Below are 18,643 nucleotides of genomic sequence, written 5' to 3' on the forward strand. Positions count from 1 at the left end.
TAGAGAAGAGAAGACTCCAGGGAGACCTTATTGCAGCCTTTCAGTACTTAAAAGGGACCTACAAGAAAGACGAAGAGGGACATTTTACAAGGGCTTGCAGTGACAGGACAAGAGGCAACAGTTTTAAACTGAAAGAGGATAGGTTTAGATTGGACATAAGGAAGAAATTCTTTACAATAATGGTGGTGAGACACTGTCACAGGTTGCCCAGAGAAGTTGTAGATACCCCATCAAGGTCAGGTTGGACAGGGCTTTGAGCAGCCTGATCTACTGCAAGATGTATCTGCCCAGTGGCAGGGGGGATTGGACTAGATGATCTTTAAAAGGTCCCTTCTGACCCAAACACTTCTGTGATTCTATGATTTATCAGAAGATAAAGTTTTAGAATTTTCAAAAGAAATTCCAAACATACTGCCCAAAGTAAAACCTCACAAGCAATTGTATTTGCTTTCCGTCTCTCTGGACCAATGAGTTTTGCAAGGCAACTGCTTCACAGGTTGATGGTTCAAGTAGGAGCTGCACTGAATCTCATGTTGCCTACTGAGTGAGAATTGAATATGAAGGGAAGTAGGGTACCTTTTGTTTTAGGAATTTCTCTGAAAAACATAAATAATGCTGAATTCTCTAAAATGGGTCATTACATGAGAAACAAAACATTGGAAAGAAAATAGGCTTTCTGAAAGCATTGTTAATATTCACATTCTAAAGAGCACTTGCGTGTTCAGACTGAAAAAAAAAACTACTTTATGCATGCAAAATCCAAATAGAAAACAAGCAGTACCTATTTCCTCTGCCTTGCAAATAACTATTCAACAGGACCAGGACCCTGAGGCCATGAATATAATTTACTACCAAGAGGCAACAGATTCAGTAAACAGCAAGAAAGCAAGTTTTGTGCTAACAGCTATGTGGTGTGGTATATGCATGACTGAGGGTACACAAGAGGTTGTCTTGAAGACAGAGTCAATTTCCTGACATACAGGCAATTCTTCTGCTGCTGGTTCAGGTTCCCTCTTCAATTTCTTCAGAAAGCTGGAGAAGTGGGCCCATGAGAACCTCATGAGGTTCAACAAAGCCAAGTTCAACATCCTGCACCTAGGTCAGGGCAACCCCTGGTGTCAATCCAAGCTGGGGATGAAGGGATTGAGAGCAGCCCTGTCGAGAAGGACTTGGGGGTGCTGGTGGATGAGAGATCGGACATGAGCCGGCAATGTGCGCTTGCAGCCCAGAAGCCAATGGTGTCCTGGGCTGCATCACAAGGAGCGTGGGCAGCAGGTCAGGGAGGTGATTCTGCCCCTCTGCTCCGCTCTGGTGAGACCCCACCTGCAGTGCTGGTCCAGCTCTGGGGTCCTCAGCACAGGACACACGTGGACCTGTTGGACAGGGGCCAGAGGAGCCACAGGAATGATCCGAGGCTGGAACAGCTCTGCTGGGAGGACAGGCTGAGAGGGTTGGGGTGTTCAGCCTGGAGAAGAGAAGCTCCAGGGAGACCTTACTGTGGCCTTTCAGTGCTTAAAAGTGGCCTGTAAGAAAGATGGGGATACCCATCTGGAGAGATGGGGAAGAGACCCAGTGTGACCTTCTTCTTGACCCAGAAAAGACCTAGGCACACCAAAGATTCCCAAATCAGTCACCCCACCTTGACTCCACCCCACGGCATGAGTTGTGGTCGCCAAAACAGAGGGAGGTGACGGAGCCAGCCCCTGTGCTGTGTGCTCAGGAACATCGCTCCTTCATCCCCTTCTTTGCAATTACCATTTCCACCTACCCACAGCACAAAGAAAAGGATATTCAAATCCTGGATACGGCTGTTCAGTTTCTAGTCAGCCTGGGTTTAAACCGCTGATTTGTAGCTCTCCTTTACCAGGGTTTTAACTGATGTCTCTTTTTGCTCCCCTCCATCACTGGCTTGATGCATTTGGCTGCATCCACATCTGTGTACAAGCAGTGAAATCTTGGCTCTGTGCAAGTGGATTTTTAACTTTGGATGTCATACCTCTGCTCCTTTAGATTTCCACATGTTTACGCCACGAGGATAATTAAATCTATGCAATGATCATGGTCATCACTGCTCATGCTGTTACATCATGTCACCAGGCAGCCTGAACTATGTTCCACATAGATTTCTGTACAGATGTGGATAGGATGGAGGGATAAAACCACTGCACAGATATTGTAAAGCATGGCGTACCCAGGGAAACACCGGAGGGGATCAAGGCATATCTAAATATGTTTTTCAAAATAGTCAATAGGTCCCAGCAAACTTGTCAATTCACTTTTATTCATTCCCAGATGGACCACAGCGCTCCTCAGTGGATAAGGCCAGAGGCCAGATCCCAGTACTCTTATTTTTTGTTAACAACTTAATGCATGAAGAGCAGCATTGATTAGAGGAGAGGGAAAAAAAAAGCCCAAAAAAAACCCCAAACAAACCACAATTAATCTTAACCAGAATTAATTAGGAAACTATTCCCTTTCTGTGGGCAGGGGAATTACAAGACGAAATGATCTGAGATCACAATGTAAATCAATGACAGAGTAAGATGAGCTTAAGACCTTCAGCCCCGTGTGCTCTAACCGCAAAAACATCCTTGCAAGATTGTGGAGAGCGGCAGCCTCTGGTTCCTCTTACACATCGGTGGTAAACAGGCTAGAATAATTTTCCATAGATAAAGAGATCTGTCCCTTACCCACTCTGCACCGCTACATTTTTGAGCTTACAGAAGGACACTGCAATTCCTCTAGCAGAATACATCCAGTCTTCCCAGCACATCAGAGAAAAGACTAATGAGCACCTACCACTGAGATACTGTGTCTGCTTCTACTTTTTCTACCATATGGCTCAGCTTCTGTTTTTCCCTCCTCTGTCACTGTCCCCATGGTGGCAGCAGGAGCCCCTGCTCCAGGGGCTGCGCCGGCAGCACACACAGCAACATACCAAAATTTAGAGCAAACTAGTCATTCCTGACTCATTAACAGCTAACGGGTATTTGCAGTGGTCCTTCACGACATTAGAGGCACACCATTATAACATTTGCCTTGCCAGAGAATGTCACACATCAGGAAAAACAACTAAGAAATAAAATATACCAGTGCCTGCCACCCGCTGGCATCCAAGGGGTTGGAACATACAGGTGACCTACAGCAGAATATGAGATGAGTAACAAGTTCAGTCCCCCCTAGGATGTCTCTGGCACACTCTGATGCTGCAGCTTTCATAGAATCATAGAATGTCCCGAGTTGGAAGGGACCCACACGGATCATCAAGTCCAACTCCTGTCCCTGCACAGGACAACCCCACAGTTCACACCGTGTGTCTGAGGGTGTTGTCCAGTCTCTTCTTGAACACTGTCAGGCTTGGGGCCGTGACACCTCCCTGGGGAGCCTGTTCCAGTGTCCAGCACCCTCTGGGTGAAGAACCTTTTACTAATATCCAACCTGAACCTCCCCTGGCACATCTTCCTGCCATTCCCTTGGGTTCTGTCGTTGGTCACTAAAGAGAAGAGCTCAGCACCTGCCCCTCCTCCTCCTCCCTTGTGAGGAAGCTGTAGCTGGAGAGCAGTACATCCACCTGTGTGATGGGAAACCTGTAGCCAAAGCCCTTGTGCAGGAAAACACCTTGGGTGAAGACACATGCAAGTGGAGGGGGCTGAGAACAGACGTGAGGTCAGGAAAGAAGTTCAGCCACAGATGGTAACCTATTAAATGACTATCACCTGGTCACATTTGACAACATACTCCAAGGAGAAGGATATTCAGGCCAGAGATCAGCTCTAGACCTTCAATTAAATGCACAGACAACAGCTATATTTGTTATTTAATTTTTTTCTTTCCCTTGCTCTTTCCCTTTGCCTGTGCTGTTGTGCGAATAGCTGCCTTCTCGCACTAAACTTTTGAACACCTACAGCCATAAACACACTAGCGAACTTCTTGAGTTAATTCAGCTCAATGGGGTCTGGATTAAAAGACAGACTGCTCAAAAGCACCCCTCTCCAGCTCTCCCTGCCCGCAGGCAGCACTCCTCACTCCCATAACGCTATTAAGTAAATGCCCCAACATAGCAGAGAAAGGGTCTCTCCCCAAAATGTCCCCATATGCCATTTCTAGGAGCTGCCATGGCGCTCATGAGAGTGGCCACATCCCAATAGTGAGGAAAGGGACCCCAACTACAACCACGTCAAGCTCCTGGGGAAAGAGAGTGCCAGACAAAATGCCCTTCCCTAGGAAATTTGTTTTCAAAAATGTATTTCAAATGATGTAAAGTATGACCCAATCTTCAGCAACAGAGATCTTACCTACATCTCCTTCAAACCAGGCAGCACGGCACCCACGTGAAGCAAAACCTCTATATAGCAAATCCAGCTGCAAAACCATCTGGAAGGAGCACATTTAAAAGCTTCTGGCAGAGAGTTTCCAGCCTCAAAAAGCAAAACGTCAGAAGCACTTTCTGCAAATGGTCCTGCCTCACGCTTACAGGGAAACAAGCATTAATCGATGGAAAAGACCCTGGGCTGCGGTGAGATCAATATTCCGGCAGATTATGCTGGTGAGCAGTCAGAGTGAGGTAATTTCCCTCTTCGCTGCTCAGTATCACTTAATTATGTTTACACTTCTCCAGTTCAGTGGCACCGGGTAACATTTTGGAACAGGATGACCATGAACTTTAGAAATGAGTATATCTAACAGCATCGTCACAACAAGGGGCTTCATCATTCTGGCAGGACGGATGCTCGGCTCTGTTTTCTCCTGAAGGAATAACCCATTTTTGGGGGTTGTAAGAGATCCACGACGGAGTTTTAATGGCAAAAACCCTATGGCAGTGGTAAACAGTTGCACAGATTGTATTTTGCTAACTGACTTGTAATATTAAGAATGCCAACCTCAGTTTTTAGTAATGCTGCCTCTTCGCTTACGTAGGTTGCAAAATCTCAACTCTTCTTCAGTCAATTTCAGATTTTATTTCTGTCTTTTTTTCTCTACAATGCATTTTGGGGAGAGCTATCTTCTTCCTTTCGGGACATATAAACATTTAAAGGCTCCACTACGTCTCACGCAAGAATCTCAGTGCTCCTTAGAGTATCATTAATAAGGAGTGAAGAAAATCAAATTACAGAGTGGTTAAATGCTACTAACCACCAGAATAATCAGAAAGAATAAACACCAAATTCCTCCAAACCATCCTCAGTACTCTAGTACAGGAAACCCTTTACAGCTAAGACAGGATCACACAGCCCCAAACGGGAATTTTGTCTTGGAGAAGAAGGGAAAAGATGACATAAGTATTTGGGTCTCTGAACACACTTTTCCTCCAATTTAAGGGAAAAAATGGGCTTTACAAGCTAAGATATAACTATGTGGCATGAATCAAAATAAAATGAGCGCATGTTCTATAAAGGCATCAAAGAAAGGCTTCACCAGCAGCAGTGTTTTCTTTTTCTATAAAATGCTTCAAAAAGTAAGAGTTTGGCTAGAGCAGACCTAACCACTGTTTCAGAAAGAAGGAAAAACCCCAAACCCTCCAGATTTATTTTCCATTGAATAATTTTCCACCGAGAATGTCTAAAGCAGAAAACTATGGCAAGAACATCTGCAGCCCTTTGAAAATTGTTTCTGTAAGAAGACGTAACCACAGCACCACAAAAGGAAGTCAAAACAGGATTTCAAACAGCAACCTGTTATTTCCATTAAAAATTCAAGGTTTTACACAATACTTTTTAGAGTTCTGGCCTCCAAACCCACCACAGAAAACTAGATTAATCTCCCTGGCTTTAAAACCGGGCCATAGGTAGAGTCTTTGGGGCAACTACCAGATGAAGTGTAAAGCAAGAGATCTTTTCTTTCAGCATGAATATGAATGGGATGATAATGCTTCATCACCACCTTGCTTAATAGGTTCTTCTTCTAGAAGCTGTACACAGAGTCTCTTGATAACACAATAAAAATACAACGTGAATTAGCGCAACGCTGACTCTGAAATCGCATACAGACTCTTGAGCGGAGTAATCTACCAGACCTAGAACAGAGGTTGGAGCTGAGATATCACAGAATCACAGAATGTCAGGGATTGGAAGGGACCTCGAAAGCTCATCCAGTCCAATCCCCCTGCTGGAGCAGGAACACCCAGATGAGGTTACACAGGAAGGTGTCCAAGCAGGTTTGAATGTCTGCAGAGAAGGAGACTCCACAACCTCCCTGGGCAGCCTGGTCCAGTGTCTGTCACCCTCACTGAGAAGAAGTTTCTTCTCATATTTAAGTGGAATCTCTTGTGTTCCAGTTTGTACCCATTACCCCTTGTCCTATCATTGGTTGTCACCGAGAAGAGCCTGGCTCCATCCTCCTGACACGCACCCTTTGTATATCTGTAAACATTCATGAGGTCGCCCCTCAGTCTCCTCTTCTCCAAGCTAAAGAGCCCCAGCCTTTCCTCATAAGGGAGATGCTCCACTCCATCATCTTCATTGCCCTATGAGCATGATTCAGAAAGTGAACCTATTTTTGGTCCACAAAATCATTAAATGTCTTCTTGTACGCACTGACGTGTAACACTCATGAGCCTACTAGTGTACCCATCACCAGAGTCTGTACAACTTTCCTCCAGAAGAAAATACAAGAGGGAAAGCCAACTTTTAATAATGGTCTTACCGCATAAAATAAAGGAATTGTGGATGACAATGTTAATTCTGCACCTTGCTTCAATGCTGTGTTATTTAACTTCAAAGCTTTCCAGGTTGTTATGAAAGTCCTTTTCTGTTTAAATGAGTGCAACCATTTAATCAAAATGCCTCCAAGTCGTGCCTGAGAGGGATCCTACCATATCATAATGAATTCTCATACTGTGCCATATATGGATTTAATATTTATTATCAACCTTCCTGCAAAGCCCCTTCCTCCTGAAGCAAACACCAGCTATTTAGTTTATTTTAGTGCACTGCAGTGTAAATTACCAGGTACTGAAAGATGTAGAACTAAAAGTAAAAGACTCACTCAGCAACTACATGAACACCAAGCAACCAGCAATGAAACTTGTTGGCAAGGCATGAAAGGAAGGAGATAGTTATCCAAAGCCAACAAAACGGAGAGAAAATTGCTAGGACTCTAAATAGCCACTTGCCTGCTGCTCAGAGAGAAAGACCTCACTCCTGCTCTCAGGGAAGCAGTGATATTATTCAGGATTACTGGCAGATATATATTGCAGCCCTGTGAATTGCCTATACCAGGCCAAGCTACACAACACTGGCACATTCACCTCCATGCCCGGCTCCAACAAGAGCCTTAATTTGGGAATTAGCAAGGGAGCTAATGGTGGGTTGAAGGAAGAAACTCAAGTCAATGCTGCCAAAATGTATTGCTGTAAGAAAAAAATCAAGGCACATACTGTCACCCAAAGGATTTGGTACTGGCTCTTGCTGGGAACCGGACATTACAACAACCAACCATCGGAAAGTACTTGTTTATTGTACTCACCACTGTAAGAAAATAATCAGATATGCTTGTCTGATTTATGAGCCCTTCAAATCTTTCTGTAACTTCAATGAATAATATGTTAGAAGAAGGTTTATTTGGAATTTTGGCCAAACCTCTTGTTTTCCTCATTGACAGTAGCAGCTTTGCAACAACAGAGATCTTAAAGAAAAAAAATAAATCCATTTTCATCTGACCTGTTCACATTTCTGTAAAAGCAAACAACATTATAATGCTGTTGGTTCAATGAAAATGTGGAAATGTTTGTCCATTTTCTCTTTATCCCCAAGGCCACGGGGAAAAAAATACTCTCCATCAGATGTAGCATAGTGCTTTGATTAAAACATACCCAAACCTCAGTGTTGCTTCGTTAATGAGTCCATAATGGAACACTTCAGACTAAGCTCACAATAATGAGTGCAAGCTTAGAAGCAACGATGTTGACAATCATCTACACCTGTTGAAGACGGCTGCCTACAAGTGGGTTTGGAAATCATCATAAGAATGTCATTTACACTTCCCAAGATGAAGAAGATGCTCACCACTCCTGTACTGCTGCAGGAAGACTGGACTGATGTCCGTGGGCTCTAAGACTCCTGCTTCTGGCCACGGCTGAAGCCTTTAGACATCAAACAGTACAAGGAAGCAACAGGGCTGCTGTTCAGTGCCGTTCCTAGGAGAAGGTGCTGTATTTGGAGGGGACATGGGGAGTGGGAGCTACTGAAAGTCCTACCATGGCCAGAAACAAAAAAAAAGCAGAAGAAAACCAAGGTGCTAAGGACAACTAGAACCATCCAATGAGCACATATCACACTTTTGGGATGAAACACAACCCACACTATTACAGGTGTCTAAAAGTCATCCTGGAGATCACTCTGTGGTCTATTAACCTGTCACCAACGTATCTGCCCATGCCCTATCTCCATCCCGACATTAATCATTCCTAGTCTTTTTATAACCCCTCAGCCACTGGAAAAGGGGAGATACTCCTTATTTAACACTTAGCAGTGTAACACAACTAATATAATACTCTTTTTTCCCCAAAGAAAAAGATGTGAAATTGCTGCTGGATTAATAGTTACTACCCAGTTCCCAGGGGCACGACGCCAGGGTAAGTTTATTATGTGGTCAGCAGCTTGCAAAGATCTAGTGAAAAGTGCTGAAGTACAGTGAGATTAACTCCTTTAGCCTTTTAACAGGGTGACCTGTGTTGTTCAGTCAATCAGCTTTTGAAGATTTTGAGAAGGCATGTGTTTTTTTTTAAGATACATATTTTTTTCAAGCTATACTGATAAACCACGCTCTGATTGCAGTAAGCACTAGAAACAGGCTGTAAGCAAAACCTGTATCACACATGCCCTAATAATAATGGTGATTTCAAAATCTAACACCCCAGGTCTGCGTTTTGGGCCCACGTCTGCAATATGTCCACACTGAAGGCTGCGACAGACCCAGGATCCATTTTCCTGAGCGCTTCTCCCACGATCGTGGTCTGACGCTCCCAGTCGTGTCACACATGCTCAACCCTGTTGCTGCTGTCCCACTTTGCTCTCCATGTTCACCAGCTGGATCCAAACCTGGAGAGCTGTGCCTTCTACAGCACCATCCCCCTAGTTCAAAAAACTCTTGTCCACAGAAGCAGTAACAGGCTTTTTTCAACCACAGGACATAATCCTTGCTGTTTCTCATTCCACTGCAGACTCCCAAAGGCTGCTTTGCTTTGCTTCACCCCACAAGCTGTGAGGAAATGAAGTCCTGCCCAACTAGAGGCCCTAAGTCTCTGCTCAGCTGTGCCAAAGTCCAGACCAATCTCCCTTGGCACCTCGCAGGCTCCTTCCTGGCATGCCCAGGTCTGCATCAGCCTTCCTGGTGCTGTACTTCTTAAGTAGCATGTGCACCAAAAAAAGCCCAAACAAGTGAACAATTTATCCCATAGCTGATCAATGTAAAATTCATGTACATTTGCTAGACCACAAATTGGGAACAGGTCTTTCCCTGGCCCATCCATTAAGTGTCCTAGCCAATAAACCCCATGCGATCCATCTGCCACATACATCTACCACACATCTTATTCCTGTGCAGCACAAGGAGGTGCTGGAAGCACGGGATTCAAGGCTTTTACATAGATCCAGTTTATTTTCAAAGGGTGCCAGGCACTGCTTTAGCCTGGCCCTTTTGAGACGCCTCATCCAAGCTGTGAGCATTGGAAATAAAGAAGAGCAGAGTCTATGGGTGTGCAGCTGATCCCAAATCTCGTACCAAGAACCAAACTGAATCCCTGGCCCTCAGTCGTCAGCTCCAGTGTTCTTCATTACTGGTGTTGTTTCTCCTGTTACCATTACTGCTATTAGTAATAATGATAATAACACGATCTGCAGAAGAAGGTGGTGTTGCGGGGCTTCTCTTAGGTGCTTGGACAGAAGTAGTTTCTACTGCTAAAGAATGCACCTTGCCTTTATCGTTCATACAAATCCCATTGTGAATGCAGAGATATTTCCTTCTGTCTTTTCCATAATGCTTTGCAGGCACAATAAAAACAATTATGAGAATAAATCTCATCAAAGGAATGCGGTGCAGCAGATCTATGTTTTGCTTTAATTAGCATCCTGATGTGATAGCGGCTTGGCGTGTTATCGCTGTTTTGTAACACAGTGCGTCCTTGATAGACTCCTTAAGGAACCTGGCAAACACAGCACTTCCCTCCATTGTCTGTTGTTTTTCTTGGAGGCTGAATATTTTCATTGAAATGTCACTTGCAAGCCCTGTCCATGCATGGTTGCTCTTGGAGTGCGCTCAGGCATTGGGCTTTCAAAAAAATTAAAGGGAATTCAGCACTTAATCACAGCTTAGTGCTTTGCTTACTTATTTGCAAAACATACAGGTGAAAGGCAAAAATCACAAGTGGCGTATTACCAGTAACAATAAAAACTCCTGTGGATTTTACCATGTGTAGGCTGTTTGAGCTGCCTCCCAAGGCGTTACAGGGTTATAAGGTGCTTGCGTGTGGTGGGTGAGAGAAGAAAAATAGCAGGAACGGGACACGGGGACTGTGAGCCTGCAGACCTCTGGGCAGGGCTCTCCTCTGTGCACCCAGCGGGACAGAGCACCCATCATCTTGGCTTTTCTGTGGTGGAAATCATCTCAATAATTCAGCAGAGTTAACATGCCAAGCTGGAAAAATCCCAAAGTCAGCGGTTTAGGGTCAGTTTGGGCTGGTCTTTGTGCAAAGGTAGGGAGAAGCACATTGTGGATGGTCAGCCAGCACTGGGCCCTTGTGGCCAGGAAGGCCAATGGTATCCTGGGGTGGATTAGAAGGGGGGTGGTTAGTAGGTCGAGAGAGGTTCTCCTGCCCCTCTACTCTGCCCTGGTGAGACCACATCTGGAATATTGCGTCCAGTTCTGGGCCCCTCAGTTCCAGAAGGACAGGTAACTGCTGGAGAGAGTCCAGCGCAGGGCAACAAAAATGAAGGGAGTGGAGCATCTCCCATATGAGGAAAGGCTGAGGGAGCTGGGGCTCTTTAGTTTGGAGAAGAGGAGACTGAGGGGTGACCTCATTAATGTCTACAGATATATAAAGAGTGTCAGGAGGATGGAGCCAGGCTCTTCTTGGTGACAACCAATGATAGGACAAGGGGTAATGGGTACAGACTGGAACACAAGAGGTTCCACTAAAATATGAGAAGAAACTTCTTCACAGTGAGGGTGACAGAGCCTAGAACAGGCTGCCCAGGGAGGTTGTGGAGTCTCCTCTGGAGACATTCAAACCCACCTGGACGCCTTCCTGTGTAACCTCATCTGGGTGTTCCTGCTCCGGCAGGGGGATTGGACTGGATGAGCTTTCGAGGTCCCTTCCAATCCCTGACATTCTGGGATTCTGTGAACTGGCTGTTCTTTGCAGGGACGTCAAAGCCTCTAAAGACCTCACACAGGGGAAAGATGCCGGTTTCCTTGGAGAATCAGAAACACCAGCTGACGGGATCTGGGCAAAGCAGCCCTCCTGCTGAGAGGATCAGATCTACTCTTTGAGAACACAGCCCCCCAAAGCGGTGGAGAGCTCCACCAGCCTGGCAGTAGGGTTTTCGCTTTCTTTAACTAGAACCTGGTATTAGCAGGAATTTCTCTGGATTTGGCACTGAGTATGAAAAAAAAGTGCAGAGAAACTCAGAGGTGGGTGTTCAAGTTCGATCACTACCTAACTAGCTGCATGCTTTGGGGTCCTGCTTCTGTAACCTTTCCCTATACAAACAGTCTCGTTGCCTTCAGGAGGATTTAGAGAAATAAAACTTCCAGCATAGCAGGTTAAAACTGCAACCTTAGTTATTAGGAAATGCTCTGTATCTGTAAGGACATTAAGCAATGTTGTTGATTCCCTGGGGAGCGTGAGACTGGGAATTTTTAACAACAGGTTAGAAAAACATCTGCTAATGCTGATCAGATGGTACAGGCAGCACGTTCTGCCCTGGGACAGGCATATTAATTCCCTGACTTTTGGAGGCACCTTTTATACCTGTTTTCACTCTGTTTTCCTAAGGCAGTGAAGCAATGGCTCTCCATGTCAGTTTGCCAGCCCTTAGTAACTTCTGACCCATTGAGCAAACTTGCAACCAAATTGGACAGAAGAGTAGAGATGGCAAAAATATTAAGTTCCTACATATTTCAAGCAAATATGGATGAATAAGTGAGAACATGGAAATAAATGTCTTCACTGATTTTTAATGTAGCCCCATATCCTTTCAGAGAGGCAACAGCCCCAGCTCCTGTGGCTGTGAGTAACGTGGGGCGCACACAAATCTGCGGGGAGCCAAACTTCGCTGCTTCACACTTCAATGCAGGCGAACAATATGAATGAAGTCAGAGCTGAGCTTTGGGAATCTGCTCTGACCTGCCCGGGCAGCACATTCATAAACAGCATTTGCAAACAGTCCCATGACACTCGCAAGGAAAAGACGTTGTTTATGTAAATCCATTTTTATGCATGATTCTCCAGCACGCAGAAAATGAATCATCAATATCCAAAGAGGCTGATTATGCCAATGAAATATTAGTGTCTGACAATACTCATCACAACAGGTTATCAGGATATGTCCCTATACTGACAAGCTGAAGTAAGGCAGATCGTTTAGAAGTTTCCACAGGGTAATTCTTGCCAACTGGCACCAATAGCAACAAAAAATGATGTAACTGCTCATTACCAAAGTTTACTATCATATTGAGACATAGTTCAATAAAACTTTTCTTTCTGAAAGCACCTTATTTCCCCCTGTTTCCTACAATATCCCATGGGGAAATCTCATCCAGCATCCAGAAGGAATGAAACCTACAGAGTATTTTAGTGCTTGTTGCTTGTGTAGTTCTTAATGATACCATAGGAAATCCAAGTTTGGAAAGGAGCAGGTGTTTTCTTGATTAGAAAGCACATCATCCTAATAGAAATATGACAAAATCCAAAGGCTCTACAGCACTTCTGCACAGTGTCTGCAAGCTTTTACCAGAATCATCCTAGGAGAGGCAGCGATTATCCTACATCTGTATTCTGCTTTGCAGCTGCACTAGTAACTCCACCTCATACCAAAGCTGAGCAATACTGCTTGAAGCAAAATACAGCATGGACTTGTCCATAACCTTGCCAAACATAGAGTCACTAGATTGGAATAACCTGTATTTTTGGAAAATAAATTAAAAAAAATTAAAAGGCCCAGTCATTTCTAATGAACAGGTTAATGCTTTGAGACGGCACGTGAAATTCTGAGCTGTCAAAACTGGGGATCTCCAAGTTGGACTTTGGTCCACCTTGCACTAAGAGGACTGGGACAGTTTGAGCAGTTTTATGACAGCTTGTATACAACGTACATAAAAACAAGGTGGTGAAACTAAAGCTGGAGATCAGATTTCCCTGTGAACGTGCCAGGAAACTCAGAGGACAGATTCACCAACAGCTACGAAACCCTGAGAAGAACTCCCAGAGGGACAGGCATGAATAAATTGTCAAGTAGACATGGAGAGCCGTCTCTTCACCTCCCTTCTATGAGCTCCAGCATGGACACTGCCACCTGTGCTTGCCCATATCTTTGACAGAATAAACAAGGAACAATATTTATCCTTTAAGGTGGCCTGCTAAGAATCATGGCTGTCAAGTAAAAGCAGATGCACCAGAGGGCAAACATAACAGGGAGGCTAGGTCTACCTCCAAAAACCTCCCAGAGGTGCTGCAAGATGCTCAGGGGCTGTAATGTGGATTTTCCACAACATTGCAAGGAGTGCTCTAAAGGCTGGTAATGAAAATATTGTCCACACAACAAAAAAATCTCTCTTAGTAAACATAAGTTAATGCCCACTTAGCAAGCAATGAGCCAAGGGGAAGGGCATTTGGATTTGAGATTTGCTGTGCTCATGATACTGATCTTTGAGTGACCCTGATTTTACCTCCCTCTTTTTTAATCTAAATGTTCCCTCCTGAAAGCTGCTTGATCAGAAGCCTTTTCTACTTCCTATCAAACCCCAGTTTTAAATGTAGGCAACTGTTGTCTTGTTTAGGAGAAATGCACAAAAATGAGAAACTAAAAAACCCACAAGGAATCTAATAATAAATAGAAATGTAAACAAATAGATACTTCATGCCGTGCAATGATTCACAGCTATTGTATCAACAAGTTGATGTTAACTTGGAAACAAGAGATTATCAGTGCATGTCTTCTCCCAGATGGAAACCAGGAAAGGAGGCATAAAGAACTGATTTTGAATCTTCTGGACTTTGGAGTGTTGTCACCCAACTGTTGATGCCAATTGATCCCAATCCCAACTATGGGTGAAAATTCAGCGGCAGAGCAGAGGTTGCACCATCTTAACGCAACATCCACAGGGACGAGGGTGAGCACCTGCCCACCTTGTTCTCTCCACCTTGGGATAACACAACCCAAGACAGCACAGACAGGTTATTACCTGGAAATACTCTGTGCAGGGCAGAGTACAACACAGCCTTGTCCGATCTGCAGCAGCAAGGAGGGCTAAGAGCAACGGCCTGGCACAACATCAAACAACTTTAGTAAAACAAGCTTAAGCTAATGTGTTGTACCTCATAGCTGAGGCAGATTAAGAGCACGCACACACATAAGGTTCATCACATGGGCCCTCTGTGTGAGCGGGATTTTGTTACAGCCCTGTCACTTGATTGCATTCGAGTCTGTGCCCCTATTCAAATAAAGCGACCCCATTGTTTTTGAGGGGTTTTCCTGCTTTTTCTTAATAGGAATGTTAAAAAGCATCGATCCTGCTCCCTGGCAGATTCAGTTCAAAGCATTTGTGTGCAGGACATCTTGGTCTGCCCTGTAACACAAGGCGCAGCTCTTGGTTGGGGCTGGGAAGTGCTCAGAGTTGCTGCCCTGAACGCTGCTGGTGGTTCCCAGCTGCTGCTTTCAGCCGGGCATCTCACCCCAGTAGCCACCAGTGAAGCTGTGTCCCTCTGGAACAGCTAAATGCTTGGCCCTTCCAAAATTAGTTGGCTGTGTTTACAAACACAGCTATGACAGAAAGGATAATTCCCTAGTAAGTATTGAATTGTGAGGACTAGAAATTAATACTAATATATATTCAGTGTCACCTATGATTACAGACCTACCTTTTAGATGACATTTACAAAAGTGAGGGTTACGCTACATTAAACAAGCTAATAACAAGTAGGAGTAACATTGATTTTATTTTTTAAGGCATAAAATAAAAATAAGAATTTGTAAATCAACTGATCGTGAAATTGGTACTTCCCACAACCACAACGGTGGAATCTGTATGACACTGAGGTTCCTGTGCATGTTCTTTTGCAGCACGCTGGGCTGAAATGTAGTGCTACAAAACCAGATTAAAAATGTATGGGGTGCTATTCTTTCCCCACTTCCAGCAGAACAGCTTCTAGAACATCTCCATGCCTGGATATTACCAACAGAGAATGGACTGGCATGGTCCCCAAGGGCTTTCTGTGGGGTATGTAACCCAGAGCTGCCTCTATCAGGTGCTCCAGGCTTCCCCATGGCACATCTGGCTCTTCCCAGCTGTGATTTATCCCTCTGCCCTGTCTGCTCTGCTCTTGTTGAGGTGACTTCATAATCAAAAAAGAGAAAGACTAGAGGTGCTCAGAGGAAATTTCAACTTCAAATCATGATTTTTAAATTGATTCCAGAAAGAGAAGAAGAAAAGGCATTATGAGCATCTGCCTGTCATGTCCCTCCTCTCTGCCAGGTGGGTGTGACGGGAGGGCCGGGTCACCCACAGAATATCATGTACTTGATAGGATCCTCATCTTCTCAGGCTCAGAGGGGGAAAATGGGGAAGAAGAGGGGATCTGGTGAGAGAGACACGTCAAGGAGCAACGGTATGAGCTACTGCTGCTGCTGAGACAAGGATGATGATGCTTTCTTGCAAATCCAGCACCCGTGCACATGGCGGCATCTCAGGTCACCTCTTGCTCAGTGCAGACCAGGTATCTGTTGTGACACAGAGAACTAAACCGTGGCAATTCCATATGTATGGAGCCAATTCTCATCCCCTTAACATCTCCTCTTCACTCTGGTTTGACTTGGGTGATTATTCACAAAACCCTTCAATTCCCCAATTTCACAACAACGCAACCCATCATGCCTGGAGATGCATTTTTAACCACCCACTACAAATTTTGCAGACTGCAGCACACAAGACAAATACCTCTCACTTATCCCATCTTTTGGGTTACAGAACAAAACCAGAACATGAAGAGGCAGCAATTTTGACACAAAAACTTAATTAGGTTCAGTACTTACAATTGCATGACCAGATATAAATGGTTTGGACTCTCATAGATGTCTTCCAGGGCAACTATATTTTCATGCTTGATCCTGAAAAAACACAAGATAAGATGAAACGGTGATTTAAGTGGCTGCAAAACCTAAAGCTATTTTTAGTCAGACACTACTTGTCAGTGCTTTATTCAACATCATAAAATATTATTTTGACCAAAGTAAACAGTCAGGAGTGTTTCACAGCCCAGAATACTATTATTGCTCACAGAAAATTCCTTCAGTCCTCTCAAGCCAAAATGTTTAAGTGTCTGGGGCATTAGAGGTTTACAGTGCCCGTGTCAGATGAATGAGTATGTTTGGGTGGAAGCTGAAGGCTCAGGACAGCAGCAAAGGGTGCGAGGGGGTGATGGAGGCACAGTGGGGGCTGGCAGGGGGAAGGCAGGAATCTGCCCCAGCGCAGAGGCTGGAACAAGGAGGCATTTGCCATATGACAACTCCATGTTCCTTCCCACCAAATTCACCTTGCTTCAGTGTCACACCTGCTCCAGACACCCTAATTTCCCTGCAGTGTTAAGAAGCACCACGTGCTTTCTTTGCAACGGCTGCAAGCATCTTCGTGGCCTCAAGTTGCACCAGGGAAAGTTCAGATTGGACATTAGCAAACATTTATTCATGGAAAGGGTTGTCAGGCATTGGAACAGGCTGCCCAGGGCAGTGGTGGAGTCACCATCACTGGAGGGTGTTTAAAAGGCATTTAGATGAGGTTCTTAAGGACATGGTTTAATGCTAGAGTTAGGTCATGGTTGGACTCGATGATCTCAAGGGTCTCTTCCAACCAAAATGATTCTACGATTCTATGGGTTTGCTACACACCCACCATTCCCACTGATCATTCCCACCGAGCCTCTTGTCAAAATGCTAGCTTTGAAGAGAAACATCATCTCTACAAGCATGCAACTAATTAACTACTTGGAGCGATGCCTCTCTGGGTTCGCTCCTTAAATGCTTACAAATAATTTCCAAAGGATACATTTAACTTCTGCAAACCCTGAAGAGACTACACGTACAACTCCAGGGAGAGGATATTAATTACACCAATTGTAGACAATTGTTTTAAGAGCAAGAGAAAGTTGGGAAACGCTAAGCAGAGACCACTTACTAAACAACAGATGGAGACATTCAGAAAGAAAGTAAAAGTACATCATGAAAAAATGCAAATCTCTCCACATGCTTCAAGGTTCAAGTAGCCTAATTAAGATGCTTAATCAGGTGTCAGGACCTCATCCTCAATGGTCCCAAGTGCCCCAATGTCTGCACAAAGATGCTGCGCCCAGCAGGATCTTTCCTGTAAGAACACAGACTAATCCAATTTCCTCGGAATTCACTGGAAAGGTTATGACTGACCTGAATTCACGCGCATAATCAGTCACCAAAAGCTGCATTCATATAAGAACCTTTATGCACAGGAAATTTAATATCAACAATAACTGAGCTCAAAATAATATGCTACAGGATGTCGGAGCAACAAATACATGAGTAGGCTCCTCACTCCACGTAAATATCTGGGAAATCTCATGATATTTTAGCAAAACTTCCAGGCAGACTGCATCACAAATTAAGTTCTTGATATTGACAACAGGAAAGCAGTACACCACCTACTTGGCTTTACATGGCACATGTCTGGAAACCTTTATTTTGCTGTGCAGGTCAAGGGCCTGGTCCCTTAAGGGTTATAGCTCAGGCAAAGTCAGTTTTGCCTTGTTGAAGTTAGTTTAAGGTACACTAGGATCCCAAATGAAATTTCAAGCAAATAGGCACTTTTAATGAAAATTATTGCATGTATTTATCCATTTTCATCTATGCACACTCACATGATCATCTGTGTACCTCATCCCATCATGATCAAGAAGGCACTTTCAACACAAATAAACCTGCCACAGCGTTATCTGTTTAAAGCCTCCAACTTAGTCTGTGGTATGGTTTTTACCATGCACATATTACCGCTTTACATTTCTATTTTTGAAAGCCTCAGAGGTTCTCCAAACCAAACGAAACCCCTCTGAGACAGCCACCAGCAGCACCTGACTGTCACCCACATGGGTGACCCCCAGAGATGAACATCCAGGGGGACAGAGGCCAGAAAAAGCTCATCCGACACGCAACGCTGCACGCTGAGGGTTGCAGCAGGACCCTCTCCCCTTTCTAATTTGCAAACCAAATGGGCACTGAGTCTCTGCTTTCCAAAGGAGGAGAAACTTGCACGGCTTTAAAGTGAAGGGAGGAGAAAGGGTTTAGTCCTATCACTGCTGGGTCTGTATTGAGCCAACCTGCCTCTCTTTGAAAGCAGGTGCAGGACGTGAGCAGGTGGGATTTGGGCAGACAGCAAATATAAAATGTAATCTGGAAGAAGGCAGCAA

At 44.5% G+C, this 18,643-nt stretch overlaps 1 protein-coding gene across 5 annotated transcripts in view; it reads right to left on the bottom strand.

Moving 5' to 3' along the window:
- Positions 1 to 18,643, bottom strand: part of CAMK1D (calcium/calmodulin dependent protein kinase ID) — a 237,155-nt gene that overhangs the window by 83,573 nt on the left and 134,939 nt on the right. For all 5 annotated transcript variants that reach the window (XM_065049282.1, XM_021298229.2, XM_005510296.4 and 2 more), the window contains exon 3: positions 16,248 to 16,322. In XM_065049282.1, coding sequence (XP_064905354.1) covers positions 16,248 to 16,322 — 75 coding nt within the window. The remainder of the gene's footprint in view (positions 1 to 16,247; positions 16,323 to 18,643) is intronic.

Source organism: Columba livia, chromosome 1 (genome assembly GCF_036013475.1).
Source record: "Columba livia isolate bColLiv1 breed racing homer chromosome 1, bColLiv1.pat.W.v2, whole genome shotgun sequence".
NCBI classification, from domain to species: domain Eukaryota; kingdom Metazoa; phylum Chordata; class Aves; order Columbiformes; family Columbidae; genus Columba; species Columba livia.